Here is a 22,212-nt window from a genome sequence, read left to right as displayed (position 1 = left end):
AATTCTCATGAAAATCTAATGAAAGAAGCAAGCCCAATCTAGACAATTTTTTTTATACTGCTGGAAAGGACTGCGAGTTTCAATACTGAACAGTTCCTAGGAACAACAAACATTCTGGAGAGGAAAATATAAACTATGTGTTCATTTTTTTTTTCTTTTTACAACTTTTCATATAAGCTTTACATAGGACAATTTCTCTTACAAGTTGATCAATTCTGATTTAATGCAGGGTTAGTTTAGTCAATTTCATTCACCATCAAAATTGGTAGCTTTGTTCATTTTTACAGTTTGTTAGTTCACTGATTCATTAAACTAATGTGATACATCTCTACTCTGTGCTAGGCATCATTCTAATAATTCAGGATACAAAGACAAATAGAAGTCGTCGCTTTCACAAAGCTCTGACTTATGAAGGGAAAATGGGTATCCCAATATTCACATATAGTCCAGCCTGATAAGGTTTTATAGATTTAATGAATGTTAATTGAACACCTACTCTGTTCTGGTCATAGTAAGCACAGGGGATTCAGTAGCAATTAAGGCAGGTGTACTTTCTGTCCACTCGGAGATGATATTCTATTGACATATAGAGTCAACAAATACATATAATAATTAAAGATAGTGATTCGTTCTTTGAAGGAAATAGATAAGTTACTGTAATATGAACACTGATTTTAGATAGAGGGTTCAGGAAAGACCTGAGGGTGAAATTTAAGATAAGACATGAAGAAAAAAAAAAAGAAACAACAATTTCCAAGTAAAGAGAATGACAAATGCAAAGATTCTATAGTAGCAAAGAGCTTCATATGTCCTAGGAATTGACAGGAGTCCAGTGAGACTAGACTGGAGTAAGTAAGTAGGAAAGTTGTACAAAATGAGGATAGAGAGGTAGAAAGTGGAGAAAATCAAGCAGGCCATGGCAAAGGCTTTAGATTTTATTCTAAGTACTATGAGAGGATACAGAAAGATTTTTTTAAATTGAAGTACAGTTGATTTACAGTATTTCATCAGTTTCAGGTTTACAGCATAGTGATTCAGTTATTTTTTTTCTGATTATATTCCATTATAGGTTATTACAAGGATTGAATATAGTTCCTGTGTTATACAGTAAATCCTTGTTGCTTATCTATTTTAGGTTATAGTAGTTTGTATCTGTTAATGCCATACTCCTAATTTGTCCCTCCCTCCATAACTTTGGTAGCCATAACTTTGTTTTCTATGTCTGTGAGTCTGTTTATATTTTGTATATGTATTAATTTGTATTATTTTTTAGATTCTACATATAAGTGATATAGTATTTGTTTTTCTCTGTCTGATTTACTTTGAGAAGTATAATATTTTCTGGGTCCATCCATGTTGCTGCAAATGGCAATATTTCGTTCTTTTTTATGGCTGAGTAATATTCCATTGTATGTGTGTGTGTGTGTGTGTGTATATATATATATATATATATATATATATATATATACCACATTTTCTTAAGCCAATCACCTGTTGATGGGCACTTGGGTGGTTTCCAAGTCTTGGCTATTGTAAATAGTGCTGCTATGAACATTGGGGTGCATGTATCTTTTTGAATTAGAGTTTTCTTTTCTCTGGATATATACCCAGGAGTGGGATTGCTAGATCATATGGTAGCTCTATTTTTAGCTTTTTAAGGAACCTCCATACTATTTTCCATAATGGCTGCACCAATTTAAATACATTCCCACCAACAGTGTATGAGGGTTCCCTTTTCTCCACACCCTCTACAGCATTTATTATTTGTAGACTTTTTGATGATAGCTATCCTGACTGCAGTGAAATTGGAACACTCCCTCACACCACATACAAAAATAAACTCAAAATGGTTTAAAGACCTAAATATAAAACGTGACACCATAAAAATCCTAGAAGAGGAATAGGCATTCTTTGACATAAATCGTAGCAATACATTTTCTTAGATCAGTCTCTCAAGGCAAAAGAAATAAAAGCAAAAATAAACAAATGGGACCTAATCAAACTTAAAAGCCTTTGCACAGCAAAGGAAACCATCAACAAAATGAAAAGACAACCTACAGAATGGGAGAAAATATTTGCGAACATCGTGACCAATAAGGGATTAGTCTCCAAAATATGCAAAGAGTTCATACAATTCAATATCAAAAAAACAAACAACCCAGTCCAAAAATGGGCAGAAGACCTAAATAGACATTTTTCTAAAGAAGACATACAGATTGCCAACAGAAGGGTTTTAATCAGGGAAGAAACATAATCTTATTTGATTTAAAAGAAATCATTCAGGAGTTCCACTTTTTTTTTTTTTTTGGAGACTTCTGATTAAATGTTTATTCATTTTAATTTTGCCTTTTTAAAAATTCTGAAGCCAGTATATTGTTTTTATCACATCTGAAATATTTTTCTTTTTTAAAAAAGTTTTATTTTATTATTTTTATACAGCACGTTCTTATTAGTTATTTATTTTATACATATTAGTGTATACATGTCAATCCCAATCTCCCAATGCATCCCACCACCACCACCCCTCTGCCCAGTTCCACTTCTTAAAATGGCTAAATAGTTCTTATCATATGAATTCTTTCCCAGATAACAATTATAAATGCTGATCAAAATATATCAAACAATTCTCTGAAGATACTGGGAAGTGACCAAAGCCAGGTAGAAACTGAGAAGGAACAGACACATTTAAGGAAAAAACATTTTTTTTTTTTTTTTTTTTTTTTTGCGGTATGCAGGTCTTTCACTGTTGTGGCCTCTCCTGCTGTGGAGCACAGGCTCCGGACATGCAGGCTCAGCGGCCACGGCTCATGGGCCCAGCCGCTCTGTGGTATGTGGTATCCTCCCGGACCAGGGCACAAACCCATGTCCCCTGCACTGGCAGGCGGACTCTCAACCACTGCGCCACCAGGGAAGCCCCGGAAAAAAGAGTTTTATATGTGTTTCTTGATTTTACAGATTTTTGCCTGAGGGCAGGCCCTAATCAGTGTCACGCAGGACAGCTAATACTCAGATAGATAGAAGTATGCAGTCTTCATAGCTAAGAAATTAGAGGTCAGAGTTCAAGGCCACCATAGCAACTAGAAAATAAAAGGTAGGGAGATCTCAGAAAGGAGAGAGACATAGAAAGGGAGCTCAACACTGTGCATAAAGGTTACCTTAATCTCTGGATGATCTCTGAATTACATAATAAGTAGCCCAACTAAGGCTTAAAGAACTCAACAAAGGAGAGACAAAACTTGGAGTTTGAGTTGTCATTAAATTACCTGCTTAAGAAAATACTCTTCAGAGGAATAAGAATAATCCACTGTCTCTACAATACATCAATTACAATGTTCAAGATATGAGTCAAAATTACTAGACGTATGAAGAAACAGGAAAATGTAATTCTTACTTAAGAGAATGGCCATTTAATGGACAATAACCCTGAAATAACACAGATGTTAAAATTAGAAGACAAGAATTTTAAAGCTAGTAATTTAACAATGCTTAAGGATGTAAAGGATAACACTCTCATAACTAACAAACAGATAGGAAATGGCAATGAAATGGAAATAATTAAAAAGTAGAAATTCTCGTATTGATAAATATAATATCTGAAATGTATGGGTCCATGAGCTGGTTGGAGATTGCAGACAGAAGAGTCAGTGAACTTGAAAAAAGACCAATAGAGAGTGTCTAATTGAGAGAGAGAAGGAGAGAGACAGAGAGAGAAAGAGAGAGGAATACTGGGGGGAATAAAAAAAACCCCAGAAGCCCTCAGGGGCTATGGGACAATAGCCAAAGGTCTTAAAAATGTGTAATTGGAGTCACAGTAGGAGGAGTAAGAGCAAATAGGGCAGAAAAGACATTTAAATATATACATGCTAAAGATTCCCCAAACTTGGTGAAAGACAGGAATTTACAAATTCAAGAAGTACAGCAAACCTGGGGGAGGAAGGATAAATTTCCAAAACACAATATCTGGGCACACCATAATAAAAACTAAGATTAAGGGAAAATCTTAAAAGTAGCCAGAGGAAAAAAAATACACTGTACATAGGGGAAGAACAAAATAAATGATGTTTGACTTCTCATAAGAAACAATGGTGCCAGAATACAATACATTGACATCTTTAAGTGTTGAAGGAAAAAAGAAGAAAACTAAGAAGGTGGGGCTTCCCTGGTGGCACAGTGGTTGAGAGTCCGCCTACCGATGCAGGGGACATGGGTTCGTGCCCCGGTCCGGGAAGATCCCACATGCCGCGGAGCGGCTGGGCCCGTGAGCCATGGCCGCTGAGCCTGCGCGTCCGGAGCCTGTGCTCCACAACGGGAGAGGCCACGACAGTGAGAGGCCCGCGTAGCGCAAAAAAAAAAAAAAAAAAAAAACTAAGAAGGTGTGTTTTTGTTTGTTTGTTTGTTTGCCAGTAGACCTGCAACAACTAAAGAAATGCTAAAGGAAGTTCTTCACGCTGAAGGGAAATATCAGGTGGAAGCTTAAATTTTCATAAAGAAATAAAAAACAATGGAAATGGTAAATATGTAGGTAAACACAAAAGATTATGCTTTGTTTCTCAGAACTTGTTTGAAATATGTATGACTGTTATGGACTGAATTGTATCCTTTCAAAATTCAGATGTTGAAGCCCAGCCCCCAATACAACTGCATTTGGAGATGGAGACCTTATGGAGGTAATTAAGGTTAAATAAGATCATAAGGGTGGGGCCCTGATCTGATAGAATTGGTGTCCTTATAGGAAGAGTAAGGTAATTAGGAAGATGTGCAGGAATCCAGGTGGGTGTACAAAAAATACAGTGAAAGCCTGGGCAGGAGGAGAGAACAGGGAGGCATCTGTTTATGCAGAGCTGGTCTTTGTATCCATGAAGTCATTCCAATTAGCTAATGTGACATGCTGGGGACACACCTAAGTCTATATACCTAGATCCTGTCAAGGCTGATACACATAAGTTTCTCTCTCATGGCCTTACAAAGCCTGCCAACTATATGTGCTTTAATACACTTGATAAGAAAGTCACACTAACTGATGCAATAATTGCTTCTCAAGGAAGTCTACAAGAGAACTGTAAGAAAAATTCAGAAAGGCAGCCCTATAAAAGTCAGGTTCAATTCTGGAAAGATCTGGGGCTTCCAGTAGCTGACTTGGGTTTGAATCAAGGCTCTTCCCATTTACAACTGTTAAGACCTTGATCAAGTTACCTCACTGTTCTGAGCCTTAGTCACTAGTAAAACTGACCACATAGACATGCTGTGAAGATCAGATGAAATCCTGAATCTTCATGAGGGCCTCAATGTGCTGAGCATAGAACAGATTCTCCCAGTCGGGGTAGTGCAATCTACTTTTATGTGCTATAATAAATTATAATTGCCAGTTCCATATCCAGCTTTCCCACTAGATGATAAGCCACTGGAGGACAGGAATCATGTGTGACCATATTCTTGCCTGGCCCAGAGTAATCCCTCAGGAAATCTCTGTAACATGCTGGAAAGAGTGACTGAATGAAGGGATGGCATCACTACCTCTAACCTGGACAGCACTGAGTACTTGGCAAGCTCTTCATATGGAAGAGCTGGCTGACCCCCCTGAGGCTAGCCCCAGGCTGAGGGGCTTTGGTGACAAGGAAGGAGGCAGATAGGCACTTGCAATGCGCCGATTCTAAAACTCCAAGAGCTAGAACCCTGCAAACATTATGACCCTGTGGCCCAAATTTATAAATTTAAATTCTGGCTTCAAAAAATCCAAAGGTAACTCCCCACCAAGCCCAGTTGTCCCAGAAAGCCAATTTCACCATAGGGGCAGCTTAGGAAACTGTCTTAGGCTCTCTTACCCGATGCCTCCCCCAAGAAAAATGACTTCAAGTAAGACAGAGAAGAGTGCTTGGACAGAGGGATGGCTGAGGTCCAGTTGGAAATAAGCTTCAGCATCTGGACACAGTGACTGTACCAGTTGGTGCTCTGTGGAAAAAGCCTGGGCAAAAAGTGATGGTTTTTGCAAAACTTTCTGGAGAGTGTATCAACAAGCACGAGACAATCTTTGATGGGTGTTTGGTGAACTGAAGTAAATCATCCATGGGAATGGGGTATGTGCCCTTCTAAGAGGAAATAAATAGCAGCAGCACAAGCTTGAAATGAGTGAAAAACAAGCCCAAATCTCAGACAGATGAAATTGCAAAGGCTCCAGAGCCAGAAAAGATCCTATCTTATTTTTTTCTTCATCCTGAAGTTAACCAGATGGAGATTTTTTTTTAAAGTACCAATCTATTCATATACTTGGAATGAAGGATTTTGCTTTGTGATGGAAGATCTGTATTTAATTGTAAAAATGAAACAAAATATCTTTTTTCCAAATCTAGAGTTTAGATAAATTTTGTTTCTTTTTTCTTTTTTCCCTCTCTTCTTTCCCCTTCTTTACTTCCCTCTTCTTCTATCTCTTCCCTTCTGCTTTAGGTGATATATTTACAACTGCATGTTTATAATATATTCTGGACAATGTAATAACGGAGCAGCCACTTTCAGACATAGCTTATGAGAGAATATGTACATATGAAACACGGAATAAAAGCAATGTAACTTCCTCTTATGGTGTTCTGTATGATGACAATAGGCTGTAAAACCCGTGATAAACCAGAAAAAGTAAATGGAAAGGAAAGGTGGGTACCAACGGAAACAGGTAAAAAGGCCATTGACAGTGCATCAGGAATCTCTCCAGGCTGTGCTTGCTACCCTGAGTTTCAGTTCTTCATGTGTAAAATAAATAAGGGACAATTGTTGTTTTTATTATTATTACCATCATCATTGTTATTATTTTTATATCTCTTTATTTTATAGGTGGTTTCTGTCTCTTTGCTTGGTCTCTCTGGACTGACGATTTATTGGACAGTCTGTTTTGTTCTTGATTCAGATTTTGCCCCATTATGCTAACTTCTCGACTTCCTTAGATTTTGCTTTTTGTAACCCATGGGTAAGTCAGTCATACCCCATTCCTATGTCTAATGAAACTCTATACATAGAACTGCCCTAAGTGTAACTCTACATACAACTTCATTGGTTGATGATGCAAAATCAACTAGCTAGATAAAGGCCAGAAAGTCCCATGATTCTTGTCAAAAACCATAGTGGACTATTATGAAGATTTTATTAATGGTCAGAAAAGGGTCATTTTTTAAAATTTAAATTCAGGCTTAGGAAACAGGCATAACGAATTCTTGTCCACCAAGATACGTCATAATGTTTGGGCAAAGATGGCTTATATCCATAGCAACAGAGCCAACTCTGAGTCAAATACTGGTAAAAGCATTTCTAGACTGACACAGACGGTCAATTAGTAAACTAACTCTCTGAAAACCTGTTGATGGACAGCTTCATGGACAATGCACCCTGCACAAAGAGTTAGTTTACTGGATTGTTATCCTTGTTAAAAAAGACTCTGGGTTGTGTCTGTTATGACTTCTGGTTCTCCTGAAGGTAATTATACCATGATGTGGGCTTGAAAAGGGCTATGTTTCAGTAATGGGTTTTCTATGTGTCATAGAAAGGGAGTGGATATTTAAGTGGAAAGTTGTGTAAGTACATAACACTAGTTTAAAGAGGAGACTGTAAAGTTTCAATCCCACTGTACCTTAGGCATAGAGTGATGTCTTTTTCTTGACTTTTCTAGAAAAGTCTAATTGGTTATTAAGACCTATCAGACGTTATTTAATTTATACTCACTGTGCTTCTCTACTAGACGATGAGCTCCTTAAAACCAGGGACTAATGGGGGGACTAATTCAGGTATCTCTACAGCCTGGCACAAGAGTGAAGGCACAAAACATGCTCTTTGAATCCAGCCACCCACCTATGCGTGCATCAACTTTGAGAGAGAACTTGAGGCAGCTAAGAATAAAAGAGAAACACATGAAGAAATGGAAAATTAATGGTTATTTGTATCCATATCCAGCTTGAGATCAGATCACTTTTGATTTGGCTGGACATTTAGAAAAGCTGGTAGGGGAGCAGACCATAAACAGATGATTTCAATACAACATAGTGAATGTGAGGCTGAGTAACTGAGCCTGGATCTTACTGTCCCTTGCTTTCCACATTTAATCCTTCCAAGGTCTGCTGATCTCTTGACCTCAATTCTCAGTCATTATTGCCACTGTCCATTATTGCCAAAGTCCTCATGGCTTTTTGTCTGTGGACTAACCTATTAAAGCTGGTCTCTCTTCACCCAGCCGTGCACCCTCAGGCCTTCTTCCTGACGGCTGCTAGCCAGTTTTTATGACAGAGATCTGACAACACCCATCACTATTCCAATCTTTCACCTACTCTCTGTGGTCTACTACCTGAAGTTCAACTCCTTAGCATGTTTTACAGGGACTTCTGTTTGGTCCCTGCCCAGCTCTCTAACTTTTATCGTAAGTCATTCTTCTAAGAACAGTTTATGCCACAACTGAAATTCTGCAATTACTCTCAAATACGCCTTGCTATTTTTCACTCCCATGTCTTTGTTCCTATGCAAGTTCTCATACCTAGAAGAATATCCCTACCTTTCTGTGTCTGGTTGGTCCCTATTTATCATTAAGGTGCAGTACAAATGCTTTCTCCCCTGAAAAGAATTCCTTAATCTAGCTTTGTGCGAACTCTGTGCCTTGTACCTCTGGTATAGTACTCATCTCACTTTTATAGATCTTCTGTCTTCCCTATGAGATGACCCCATGAATTCAACACATTTTCTCCAAGCACCTTCTACGAACCAGGCACTGAGCTAAATACAAAGAGAAGTATGATATAACCCATGCCTTTAAAGAGTGCGTAGATTTCTGGAAAAGACAGATTATCGCAGAATGCGCTAAGAACTGGAGTTACATCTTAAAGATCAAGTAAAACTAGCAAGTGATAAAGAACTCTCCGAGTAGGGAAAGAAGCATATACAAAGGCACAGAGGAGCAGAATAACAGGAGCCATGGGGAAGCTGTGAGTAGGGCAATCTGGCCTTCGTGACAAGTACATGGGTGAGACTGGAGGGGGCAGACCACAAAGGGAATGATGTGCCCAGAAAACTATCTGAGCTATGTCCCAAGGGCTACAGGGAACCACTGAAGGATTCTGGCTGGAGATTAACATAGTCCTTTTTACCAAGTAGAATATTACCCCTGTTGCCGTGAGAAAAATGGGTTGTTCTGTGAAAGAAAGATAGGTGAGAAGATGGGTTAGTCATCAATGCCTGGATCAACATTGATTCCTTTGGCAAACACGGGCCACATATGCTCCATATGTGAGACTTTGTGCTAAGAGAAAGTTAATTCTTCTGATGTAGGAGTCTGCAAGCCTTCCGGATCCTGGGTATACGGGGAATGTGACAAAATGGACTACTCAAGGGTGTAAAAACAGTAAAGACCATATGAAGAAAGTGTCAACTTACCAATTTTCCAGTAACGCTCTGGCCACCTTCATTCAGCCAGAACCCAGGGACCATGGCTGAGAAATAAGGGCCCCAGACTCCTGGTACAAAGATCGGGTTTTTGCTGATCTGGAAAGAAAGGGGCAGAGTATGTGAAAATATTGTCCCTCAAGGCTAGAAGGAGCCTTATCCTCCTCCCATGTGATGTTTCTATGACCAGCTTCTTATTAAATACCTTTGACGGTGGGGAAGTCAGTCCTGACAAAGGACGGGCCTGGCTTCACCTCTGGAAACCTTTCTGATAAACTCATTCAGGCGTCAAGGTAGCAAAAGAGATCATTTTGGAAAGAAACTGATGTGACAGCTCCTGGCCAACTCCCTCTCTGTGGTAGACTGATTGTAATAATGGTCCCCATTTTCTAGCCCTCCCTGCTTCCACCCACTGTGCAATATGACTTCTCAGCACCTCTTGTTGAGAGGTGGGGTTCCCAACCCTTGAGTCTGGGTCAACCTTGTGACTTGGTTTGGCCAACAGAATGAGGCGGAAGTGACACTGTGCACCGGTTTCCCAGGTTTAGGCCTCGACAACTGTGTGCTTCTGCTCTTCCTTCTCTCCCTCTGCCACAAGAACATGCCCCAGCGAGCCTGCTGGATGGATATGCAGCAAGTTGAGTCAGCTCAGTTCTCACACGTGATGTTTCAGATACGTGAGAGGGCCCAAACAGGATCGGCAAATCCCCGCAGTCCTCCAGCAACTGGCGAGCCCGAATCACCAGCATCACCCAGCCAATCGATAGACTTGTGAACAAAAATACATGTCCTTTTGTATACCGCTGGGATTTTATGTTTGTTTCTAACCTAGCATTTTAATGGCACGAAAAAACTGATATATCCCCCTCCTTCTACAAACACTTATTAGACACCTAATAGCATACCATTTCTCTCAACTGGGTGCTGAGGACACAGAGATGAATCAGAAAGAGTTCTTGTCTTAAGAAGCTCCTCATCTCAGGGTAGTTGGATAAGTAAATAGTCAAATAGAAAACAGTGTGGTCCATGGGATGGTAAAGACAAAACATAGGATACTGTGGAGGGGCACAGTGGGTGAGGAATGAAATGGTCCAGAGATGGCTTCTGAGAGAATGGGACATAAGCTTAGACTAGTAAGATTTAGCCAGATGAATTAGAACAGGCACTCCATGTCAAGGGAATAGCTTGAACAAAGACATGCAGGTGAGAGAGATGCTCTCATTATTCAAGATACGGCAACGTCTTTTTTTGGTAGCAGACCATGGAAGCCCATTAGGTGTTAGGAAAGGACATCAAGAGATGGACTGGGACAGGCAGGGATGGACCACGTGTTCACTCATCTGGAATGGCACGAGCTTCTCATCCACCCAGCAGGGATGAATGCTGAAGTGATATTATGGTTGTGGAAGGGTGTATTAAAAGGTAGGGAGGAAAAAGGAGTTAGGCACACTGGGTCTACTCCTGCATGTCTTGAGGCTGGGCAGAGAATCTACTCATTCATTTATTCTACAAATATTTATTCAGCCCTTACTACGCCTGACCCTGGGGATATAGAAGTGAACTGAATCTAACCATAATTTCTGCCCTCATAAAGTTTATAGTGCAGCACTTCTTTAAATGTCTGAGCTCTAACTATTCTGGTTCTCTTTTCACTAAATGAGTGATTCCTCAAATCAGCAAGAATTCCACCCTCCAAAGAGGAAGGGGGTGAGGGAAGGCAGGAGACTATACAATATTATCAACTTTAAACTTTGCCAAATAAAGGTAATTTATAAAAGGGTAAATTTAACACCTAAAGGAAAAAGAATAATCTCAGGGGGAAAAAAAAGGTTTGTTTGTTTGTTTGTTTTCCTGCAAGAGAAGACAGTTTAGCTTTCATTGACATATTCACTCATTTCCTTATGGGTTCAACAGATGTTTCCTGAGCTCCTACTGTGATCCAGGCACTGAAAGCAAATGTAAACAAAAGAGCATAGTCTCCACCTTCACGGAGCTGTTCTCTTCAGAGTGAGGCAGACTAGGGAGACCAATGATTCAGGTTTGGCCAGGATTCTCCTAGTTTTAACACCAGAAATCCTATGGCCTGGAAAACTCTCAGTACTAGGCAAAAGGGACAACTGGTCACCCTAAGATGGATATCACACAAATGTATACATACAAACTGTGATAAATAAATGAAAGACTATCAAAAGGTATTATAAGAGCTCATAAGTGAGGGACCTAATATAATCTAGGGGTCAGATAAGGCTGTTCTGAAGAAGTGATATTTGAATTAAGATGAAAACATACATAGAAATTATTCAGGTGTGAGTATATGTATATCTGTCTGTATTTGTATATATATGTGTGTGTGTGTTTGTGTTGATATATGATACAGAGAGCGTTCCAGACAGAAGAAGCACACACTAAATGGTCTTCATTTTTGTCTCTCTGTCTTTGCCAGTGGAAATTTTATCACATGCCAAATCTAGAAACTACTGCCCTATACTGCATGCCCCAGCTGCTTTGGGGCAAATAAGACAGCCCATGCCAAGCACTTGGGATCCAGGGTTTGGACAGGTGGATGGATACCCACCAAAGTCAAGCCATCTCTTTTCATGCCCTGCACCCCTTCTCTTCCAGAACTCTTCTAGCACCATCAGACAGATTAGTTTCAGAGAGGTTGCACACTGTCCACAGTCACACAGGTAGTAAATGGCTGAGGTGGGACTTGAACTCAGGTAGATACTGGCCTCAAATCCCAGGATATGCTTTTTAAAAAACAAACAAACAAGCAAAACTTGTATACATAAATTGCTTAGGAGAGCTTTGCATCACCTCCCCCTACCCAAACCCCAAACCCCACGATTTAAAGATGTTCCTGCATCAGCTTTTGCAGAACTCCATTGGCAGACTGGGGCTCTGCTGCTCAGAAATGGCAGGTGAAGGCTCTGCCTGGCTCTGTCCAGAAATTTCTGAGTTGACTCCTGCTTGTGCTCACTCATTTGGAATGGTACACGCTTCTCATCAGATATCATGACTCTGATGGACAGGGACACAGAAATATGTTCCCCAGAGCACCTCCAATCACTCCCAAGCTCTGGGAGAAAACAAGTAATAGTTTGTTTTGACAGAGAGAGAGAGTGAGCACATTCATGTATTTATGTGTGCTTTAATCCTTTGCAATAAACGTAAATACTTAAAAATATTTTTTTGTGAAAGCTCTTTCCATGCTGATGGCTATCCTGGCCTGAAGGCTGCTCTGTGATCCAAAAGGAAGGAGCACAGTTGACTCCACTAATGACAGGTGTCCTTACAGGACGCTGACTTTCCAGCAATAATGTGCTGTTGGCAACAACAGCAGCTACGATTGACTGGGTACTTACTAAAGGCCATATTCCAAGCACATGGCAGGAGTTAAATCACTTAATCTTCACAACGACCCTAAAGGGAAGAGTCTACCATTATTCCTATTGTACAGATGTGTAAATTGAAGCAGAGACTTAAATAGCATGCCCTAGGTTATAAAAATACAAAGCAGCCAGGCTCTATAGGTTCTGTATTTGTCTCTGCCAAAGTATGCCCTTGATTTTAGGCTACCATTGATTCTTTGAGTCCTTCATTTACTTTTCAAGGGCAGAAAGCAAGGGTTATTAGAGACAACATAGACTCACTCAGATTGAACCAACCTCCTAGCCTTGATGACAAGTAGGTTAGGGAATCTTCACGAGCAAAAGGCTTTTGATCAGTTTTCCCCCATACACTTGTGAAGAGCAGAGGAGAAAACAAGGGTTGAGTCAAAGATCTATTTGATTCTATCCTGACTACCATGTTCCAGCCAGGTGACCTTATAAAAGGTAATCTTTCTGAGCCTCAGTTTCCTCAGTTCCAAAATGGGAAGAATGACATAAATGTGGGAGGACTTTTGTGAAAATGAAATAAGCTGTCACATATAAACAGCTTATTATATGTTAAATACCAAGTAAACATTAGTTCTCCTTGAAATGAGGCTTGCATGATGGGATAGTCAGGTGACTGGGATGAATGGCCACAGCCAAAAGTAACTGCAACCATTAAGGAGGTCTCTAGAGTCATTCTTCATTTTATTTAGCCAATGGTCTTAATAATGAAGTAGAAGATGACAATACAGAAGCAAAGTTTATATTTTCAGATGGTATAAACTTGGAAGGACTACTTATCGTGAGCCATGCCCAAAACAAGATTCAAACTTACTTTAAGAACTAGAACATTAAGCAAAATACAGCAAGAAAGTAGTTAACATTTATTTGATCATACAGTTAAAATTCTGCACATAAAAGGTACTGGTAATATTCTCTTCCATAATATCCTTTTTCATGGGTCGTGGTACATGAGTATTCAATTTAGTATTGTTTAAAGTGTATGTAGACCTTTGACACATTCTTTAATTATGTGTGATATGAATAAAGTTATAAAAACCTGCAATAAAACAAAACATTTGGGACTTCCCTGGTGGTCCAGTGATAAAGAATCTGCCTTCCATGCAGGGGATGCAGGCTCGATCTCTGGTTGGGGAACTAAGATCCCACATGCCACGGGGCAACTAAGCCTGTGCGCCACAGCTACTGAGCTTGCGTACCTCAACTAGAGAGCCCACGTGCCCTGGAGCCCACGCGCCACAACTAGAGAAGAGAAAACCCGCATGCCACAACTAGAGAGAAGTCCACAGGCTGCAAGGAAGAGCCCACGCGTCACAACGAAAGACCCCGCGTGCCGCAATGAAAGATCCTGCATGCCACAAGGAAGCTCCTGCATGTGGCAACTAAGACATGATGCAGCCAAAAATAAATAAATAAATAATTAGAAAACCAAAATAAAAACAAAACATTTGGTTGCACACTATATGCTAGGCACTGAGATCAGCAACAAGGTTATAAAAATAATAAGGCAAAATAACAACAACAATAATAATAGAAGAAGAGAGACGAGGAAGGAGGGAGGAGGAGGGAGGGGGAAGAGGAAGGAGGAGCTGGAGGAGAAGAATTAACAATAAGGCACGGCCCCTCCTCCTCAAGGAGCTCCTAGTCAGGCTGGGCAGACAGAAGTGGAAATAGAAAAATTACAACGAAACATGCCAAGTGCTACAGTGAGGTGGGTGACAAGTGTGGTAGAAGCCCAGACTGCCTGGGAAAGGAGTGAGCACTTCACAGAGGTGACCACATGGGAGCCAGGCCTTGAAGGACGAATAAGTGCTTCTTTAGGTAGAGAGGGAGGGCATCCCAGGCAGCAACGATCAGAGTCATGAGGCTGTGCAAGCATCTTGATTCTCATGAGGGCTTAAAGTTCTGCATTTTACTTTATATAAAAGTTCACACGGTTTGAAGGATGGGTATATTTTTGCATCAACATATCCTACTGCTTGTCAAAGATTCAATTTTTAAAATACGGTGGCTGAAAAAAAGTCTCAGTGAAACCACCCTCAAAGCCAGGCAGTAAGAAGAAGAAATTATAATATAGAAAGAAGAAGAAGAAGAAGGAGAAATAGAAATCAAATAGTAATTGCTAACAGTTACTGTGGGCTTATTATGTGCCAGACTCTTCTAGGCTCTTTATAGACATTACCACATTTAATACGCATGACGACCCAATGAGACCCAGTGAGGACCCAATGAGGTCCTATTATTATACATACTCCACAAATGAGGACATCTCAGCTGAAGGAGGTCAAATAGCTAGTAAATATGGGAGGAGTAATTACAAGATACAAGCAGGATCCAAGTTATTATCTACCAGCTTATTTTTCTCTCTAAATCTGACTCTCCTTATCTATAAAATAAATGGATTGGACTAGAGATGTTTAAGATCTCACTTGCCTTTGAGACTAAGATTCCGGGAAGTTGAGTCATTCTCCCCTAGCTGGCCAATCAGAACTCTACAGCAAGCTATTTCAACACAGACTCTGCCCTCACATGCCCTGGGGCTCATGGGGTTGCATGGGGTTACCTCTTGGGGCTTCTGTAAGTATCCACTTTGTTCTACTGCCTCTCTGACCTGTGGCCAAGATTACTGAGGGGTTTTCTTGAGTGCCAACTTCACGGGTTATATTCAATGGCTGCTATCTATAACATCTTACATTAGCTGAGTAAATATTCAGCACATACTTATTGGATACAGACTGAGTTCAAACTACTATTTTAAATATAAAAAGACGGAAAGATGGGTGTCCAGAGCCACATAAATGACATAATCCCTGTCCTCTCGAAGTTTACAATCCAGTAGGTATTGGAGGGCAGGATGGGCTGGGTAGTAACTCAGGTACCAAGGGACTTCTGAGCGTACATTTGCATTCAGACTTAGAATAACCCTAAGAGTACATGGAGTCGAGCACGCACAGCCCGTTTTACAGGTGAAGATCCAGGGACGGGGACAGTAAGCAAACCACCCAGGATCACAAGGATCAGAAATGCTGGAGTTGGCATTAGAAGTCTCTCTCTATGTGCTCCTGCCTCTTTTCATGTCTGTGCCCAAGCTGGATCCATGAGTGGACGCCACTGGCTGACTTTGATCTAAGGCTATGCTACTGTCAGCTGAGTTTCCCTGCGGTGATAAAACCCAGGCGCCTGCTCACACCTCTTTCTGGGAGTGTCGACTGGGCTAAGGGCAGGGAGCTGCTTCAGAGACGTCCGCTCTGCCTTCCCCCACTCCATCATCCCAAGCTTGGCCTAAGCCTCTGGCAGGGGCAGGAGGCAGGCTCCAGGCGCCAGTGGTCCTGGGAGGGAACAGGAGGATTTGTTTTGAGTGTCTCCAGCCAGGTTGGGAATGTTCGAGGGTAGCCACAGGCATGTGTGGGGCCGGTGGGTATTTCCGTGGTGGCTCATCTCTCCCTCCAAATGGACTGTGCTATCGTCTTACTAGAAAAAAAACCATTTATACACATTCCAGACAACTCCCAGCTCACTACACAGTACAAAGAAGAGCACAGAGAATTCTGTTTATGAATGGGGGCTCTTAGCATTCACCTCTATCTTTGTACTTCTCAGACTGAATTGAAGTGAGCTGTTTGCCTCTCCTACGAAACGGTGAGGAACCACCTCTTATCTTAAAGGCAGTAAATAAACATGGTTTAGTACAATAATATGAGCATAGACCTTGGAGTCAGGAAAACCTGGTTTTCCATTCTGGTTTGGTCGCATCCTAGCCATGAACCTTTGAATCTCTTTGAGTCTCAGCTTCCTTATCTATAAATGGAGATAAAATCTCACCTACTAGAGTTTTGTGCCAGTCTGAAATGGTATAAAGTATACAACGATCCTAGGACATAACATGCTCTCAAGAAACGTGAAACACAGATGGTTTAATTCTATTCCTTTTTGGGAAAGTGGAAAGATGTGAGTCCAAAGACCCGACCGAGGTCAGGTCCAGACCCTACCCCATATCAGCTCTGTCTCTCTGGTGGGCTCTTCTTTCTCTTCCCTCCTGGATTTTTCTTACTTACCACAACTCTCCGGGTCAGCTCACACACTCCCATGTGTATTATGACAATTTTTATGCTGTTGAGTTTCAAATTTTTATCCCAAACTCCGAACTTGCTCCTGAGTTCCATACAAGACATTTGACCTGAACGTCTAATCGACATGTCCCAAACAGACCTTGAAATCCTTCCTCCTGGGGCTCCTCTTGTTCGGGGGGTCCCTGTCTCAGTGAATGGTACCCTATTTACCCATCCAGCAGGATATCATTCTTCCCTGCTTGATCTCACTCATCTGCTCTACTGTAGGTCACATGGACTATCAACTCTATTTTTCAAACACAAGCCTTTGCATTTCTCCCCACTGTCATTACATTAGTCAGTCCCATACCTTTTCTTGCTTGGGTTATTGCAACAGCAGTTAAACTGGCATCCCTGCCCCAAATATTGTCCTTCTCCCTCCACCTCCACAAGCCCCACTCACAGACTCTAACTTCCATACCTGCACCCCAATGATCCTTCTAATACACAAACCTAATTATATCACTTCCCTTACTTACATCCTTTAGATGCTCCCCACGGCATATGAGACCTTTCTGACCTGGCTTTGATCTGTTCGGCCTAATCATACATGTGACCATTTCCCCCGCCCTTTGCCCCATCATTTTTTACTGCAGCAAGCCCACCAAGGCCCAGAAATTCCCCAAGAGAGAAATTGCCCTAGAAATTCCCCCAATTCTCCTTTTCTTTCTCATCTCTGAGTCTTCATCAATTCTCCTCTCTCTGTCTGAAAGGCAGCCCCTCTCGCTTTCCCCTGACTAACTCTTACACGTCCTTTTGTAAGACTCTGCTCCATATTACCTGCCCTGGGAAGCCTTCTCTAAACTCTGACTTCTCTGCCATTGCTGGGTTGAGTGTGCCTCCCTGCATCTTCCCTTAGCTTCCATATTGCAGGCTGTCCTAACACATGTTACATGTGTGAATGTATATACCTAGATCTATAAATACATACATAATAGGTATTTGATATGCAATATGTACATAGTATGCTCTGAAAATGAAATCATCACACAAATGTAGAGCATGGCTAAAATTATTATGAACGTAACAATCTCACTGGCATTAAGAACAATAGAATATAACATATGTCCAATCACCTATAAGTGACCCATGGTTAATAAAGCTCAGGCCTGCCAAATTTTCCTCTCCTCTATTTGGAGGTTTTGGAAAGGTCCAGAGTCCTCCAGTAAAGAGTTTGCCTTTCCTAGAAACCAATTCCTTTATTTCAGTTTGAGCAAAACAAGAACACATGAAACCTGTTCACAGATATCCCCTGGGGCTTAGCAGCCTAAGTGGGCAGAGAGGGCACTGAGCAGGTGTATCACCCAACCAAATGGTTCCCAAATTTGGGATGGAGGGAGGCTGCCAGATACTGCCTGCAATGTCCTGAATTATTTGCAAAGGATTTTGGACTCCTTAAGCCTCACTCTTCATCATGCTGAAACCCACATGTGATCACAACAGAAATGTCATTCATATGTTTCTCATCCACTTATACTTAACGCAACTGAAGTTGATGGCAAGAGACACTAAACAACCAAGGAAACTTTGGGGTCTTCCTAAAGTTCCCCCCTTTAGCTACACTTGGCCTTCCCTATACAAATGCCTGACTGGCTCCAGGGAGCTTGGACTGCCTTCAGCTTTGGAAGCTCTGAGAGCTGTATGACCCCAAAGATGTAAAATCATATCTTGCATCTTTTTCACAGCCCAAACAATCTGTGGTGGGTAAACAAGGACTGGTTTCTTCTGTAATGGGGGAGGGGGCCGTGGGGTGTCGGGGAGGGAGCTAAAGAGGAGGAGGGGTGCTCTGCACAGTATTTATTCATCAGACGGATTCTTAGCTCTGTTGCTCTGATGTCACATAGCAAACTGGACCCTCAGAATCAGAACCATATTTTCTATTTCTGTCACACCCTCCACGAGTGAGCACAGTACTATTGAGCGGTTCTCAAACATGGCTCAACCAAGGCTCTTTTGATTCTAAATGAGCTGCTAGGAAAAGCAGCTCCCTCTACAGAATTTAGGGTTCCTTTAAAAAGATGCCTGGGAGTCGTTTCTCAGCCGAGGCTGATCAGCAGGTACAGAGGAGGATGACACAGTCTTTTCCCTTGTAACAGGCCCTTGGCACCTATGACACAGCGCTCTGTCAGACATGCTCTGATTTTAACTGCTAAGCTGTGGACACTTCTCTCCCAGCCCTGCTTCTGATCAGTTTCTGCATTTCCCTTATTAAGACTGTTTGCTTTAATACCCGTGTCTGGCCTCAGATATCATCTCATAAATCTCACCAGGGACTTTGATTTTCTGGTTTAACTCTCAACATTCTGTCTTAACCTTCTGTGTGACCTTGGCCCTTGGGGTGTTCATCTGAAAAATGGGGCACATAGGGCCTCTTTTTACACATCTGTAAAGATTACATGTGCCACAGTCTATTATAGGCATTGGTGCAGTGCCTGGTACATTCAGTGACCCAGGGAAATGAAGCCCGTATTAATATCATCACCTCCATACTGGCCAAAGTGTACTTCTTATTTATGGATTGGCATACATGCGGCTGTTTAATTTTAAAAAGTACGATCTGACACCCTCTTGACTAGAATTTTAAAGTAGGGTACAGAGGCTGTACTGGCTCTAGAGAACAGAGAGCAAGAATCAAACTATCACTCAGATGGGTTCAGTTCTATTGACAAGACCTATCACTGGGATTAAATACAAGTGAGGCTTTACCCTGTTAATAGCATACTATATAAAGGCAAAGAGAGCCTTGGCTGATTTATACTGGGGCCTCTTTTGATAAAAGACTTCCTGTGCACATGCATCAGTCGTTGCCTTTTGGAAGTACTCCCTAAAGACCCCACTCCTGCTAATTAGGGAATGCTCAGGGGAATTTGGGCCAAGTCCATACAAGTCTAGACCTGAAGAATCCTTTTTGGTTTTTTTTAATTAATTAATTAATTTGGTTGTGCTGGGCCTTAGTTGCAGCAGGTGGGCTCCTTAGCTGTGGCATGTGAACTCTTAGTTGCAGCATGCACATGGGCTCTAGTTCCCCGACCAGGGATCGAACCCTGGCCCCCTGCATTGGGAGTGCGGAGTCTTAACCACTGTGCCACCAGGGAAGTCCCTAGGCCTGAAGAATCCTCATCTGCAGAACCCTCTCTCCATTTTTGGCCTCACAGAAGATGAGAAGGCCAGTCTGGATGGGCGAAGAGAACTAAAAACTATCCATAGTTACATGGATAGCTCCCTCAATGAATGACTGCAGAAGTATTATAAACTGAGAAGTATTTATGCAGTACGTAGGTAAAGGGGTTTACCCCATACATTTTCTCTGTAACAAAGGAGACTGATGAGAACATTAAAATACAGTGATGGTTGGATGGAGAAGGCCTGGAGAAGGGAGATAGGAAGAGAAGTTGTGAAACCCAACCTGCTCTGGCTACCTACTGTGTTACCAGGGACAGCACACAGGTGGCACATGCAACAGCATGTCCACGGCAGATAAGTGATCGTGGCCCTCCGTCCTGCCATTTCTGGAAGAGGCATCCAGGGTGCTGGAGAGCCACTGCCGTCAAGTCAAATGAAGTGACATGCCCTGAAACCTCTCTGTCACCCCATGGCAGGCACTTTCACATACATTCCCCCACCTAAGATGGCTGGGCAAGCCTGTGCCACACTTGATTTTGATGAGAAAGGGAGCTGAACTTCAGAGATATTAACTCAAGTTCCCAGCTTCCAAACAAGGCAGAATCAGGATTTAAACTCAAATCAGACCAAAGAGTCCGTATCTTTTCTGAGACACTTTTTTTTTTTTTTTTTTGAGAGAAAAAAGGTTGTCGAAAGGAGAGGTAAGGACACAGCAGGCAGAGAGCACCCTCTTCACTGTTTGGTCTGGAGCCAGCCCAGCTCCTCCTGGACCTTAAATAGAATATGTCCCTTGCAAATTCAACAGACATGATGGGATTTTCCTATATTGTGGGGGAGGAAAAGAGAGAGAACTCACACATTCCAGTGTATCTTTTCATACTCTCCATATTCAATAGCAGTTCTTTAGGAATGTTAAGGGAGACTCATGTTTTAAAAAAAAAAACCCAAAAAACAGAAACTACTTAAAAATTGTTTTTCTATTTAAATGAGTTCTTATAAAAGAGAAATGGCTTGTACCACAGAGGCAAGGGGACTAAAGAAGAAAGGATGCTCAGAGGGGAAGTTGATTGAGAGGGTATGCCCTGTGCCTGTACTCTTATAAAAGACCGGGCTAATACAGGCGATATGTAAACACTGCAGAACAATCAGAAACAAGTGAAATGGGGGCTTCAGAGTAACAGTGTTCAGCTGTAGGCAATGGCCAGGAGGCAGCTTTTGTTATGAATAGATCCTCTGCATGTGAGGCAGGCCTGATTTTAACCCCTGGCTAGGCTATAGGCTATTTAGTGTATGAGAACGGACCAGGGCCCATCTGGATTACCTTAGAAAAAAGAATGCGGGTGGAGGTGGGGTTAGAAAAGGGAAAAAAGCAGCTATCTGTAAAATATAAAATATATGACCTGATGTAGGACAGGGTTACGGTTCTGGGAGAGTGGTTTAAATAGAGTTTCTGTGTTATTAATCAGTCATGTATTTGGCTTACAACATAACAAATGACAATTACAATGGTTTTTATTCTTTTTTAAAGGCATTGCAAGTGAACAAGGGGGAAAGAGGGAGGGAAGGCCAGCTAACACTTGCCAAGCTGCCACTACGTGCTGATGGTTTCATACATATTCTCAGGTATAGTCTTCATGAGAACGCTGCCATTTCCTCTGGTTTACAGATGAAGAAACCATGGCTCACAAAAATTCAAAGCCCTTGTTCATGGCCACACGGGTGCCAAGTGGCAGAATGGAGATTTGATCCGGGTCTGTCTGACTCCAAAAGCTCTTCCTACGATAGCTAGCTGCTTCTTGGATGTTTGGGAACCAGAAAAGTCAGATGAATGTAAGGGGGTCGGTGGAACCAGCCCTTCTCCTTCCCGGTTTTAGTTTGGGCTGTGGGTTGACAGAAAGGGGCTCGTGGTGCCTGCAAGGGTAAGGGCACTGCCTAAGAGTACCCTTAAAGAGCAAACCAAGCCTGGTTTCTGGAGCTCAGTATGCTTCCCTAGGGTCCTGCCTTTCTCCCTCTCTCCACTCATCATGCAGCAATCAGACACAAGATTAAATGAAACTGGCCACCAGGGCCAGCCTGGCTTCCAGGACGTGTGAATTCTGGCAGAACACTCTGTGTGTTGATACCCTCTGTGTGTGGTGTGCGCTTAGGTGCCATTGGCGTAGCAATTTGAGAAT

The 22,212-nt window shown here is 41.7% G+C and overlaps 1 protein-coding gene across 12 annotated transcripts in view; it reads right to left on the bottom strand.

The window, feature by feature from the left end:
- The window catches only part of FGGY (FGGY carbohydrate kinase domain containing), a 413,817-nt gene that overhangs the window by 125,509 nt on the left and 266,096 nt on the right, over positions 1–22,212 (bottom strand). For all 12 annotated transcript variants that reach the window (XM_067726327.1, XM_067726329.1, XM_067726330.1 and 9 more), the window contains one exon: positions 9,400–9,507. In XM_067726327.1, the coding sequence (XP_067582428.1) occupies positions 9,400–9,507 (108 nt within the window). The remainder of the gene's footprint in view (positions 1–9,399; positions 9,508–22,212) is intronic.

This window comes from Pseudorca crassidens, chromosome 2 (genome assembly GCF_039906515.1).
Source record: "Pseudorca crassidens isolate mPseCra1 chromosome 2, mPseCra1.hap1, whole genome shotgun sequence".
NCBI lineage: Eukaryota > Metazoa > Chordata > Mammalia > Artiodactyla > Delphinidae > Pseudorca > Pseudorca crassidens.
This window is presented reverse-complemented; position numbering and strand designations above follow the sequence as displayed.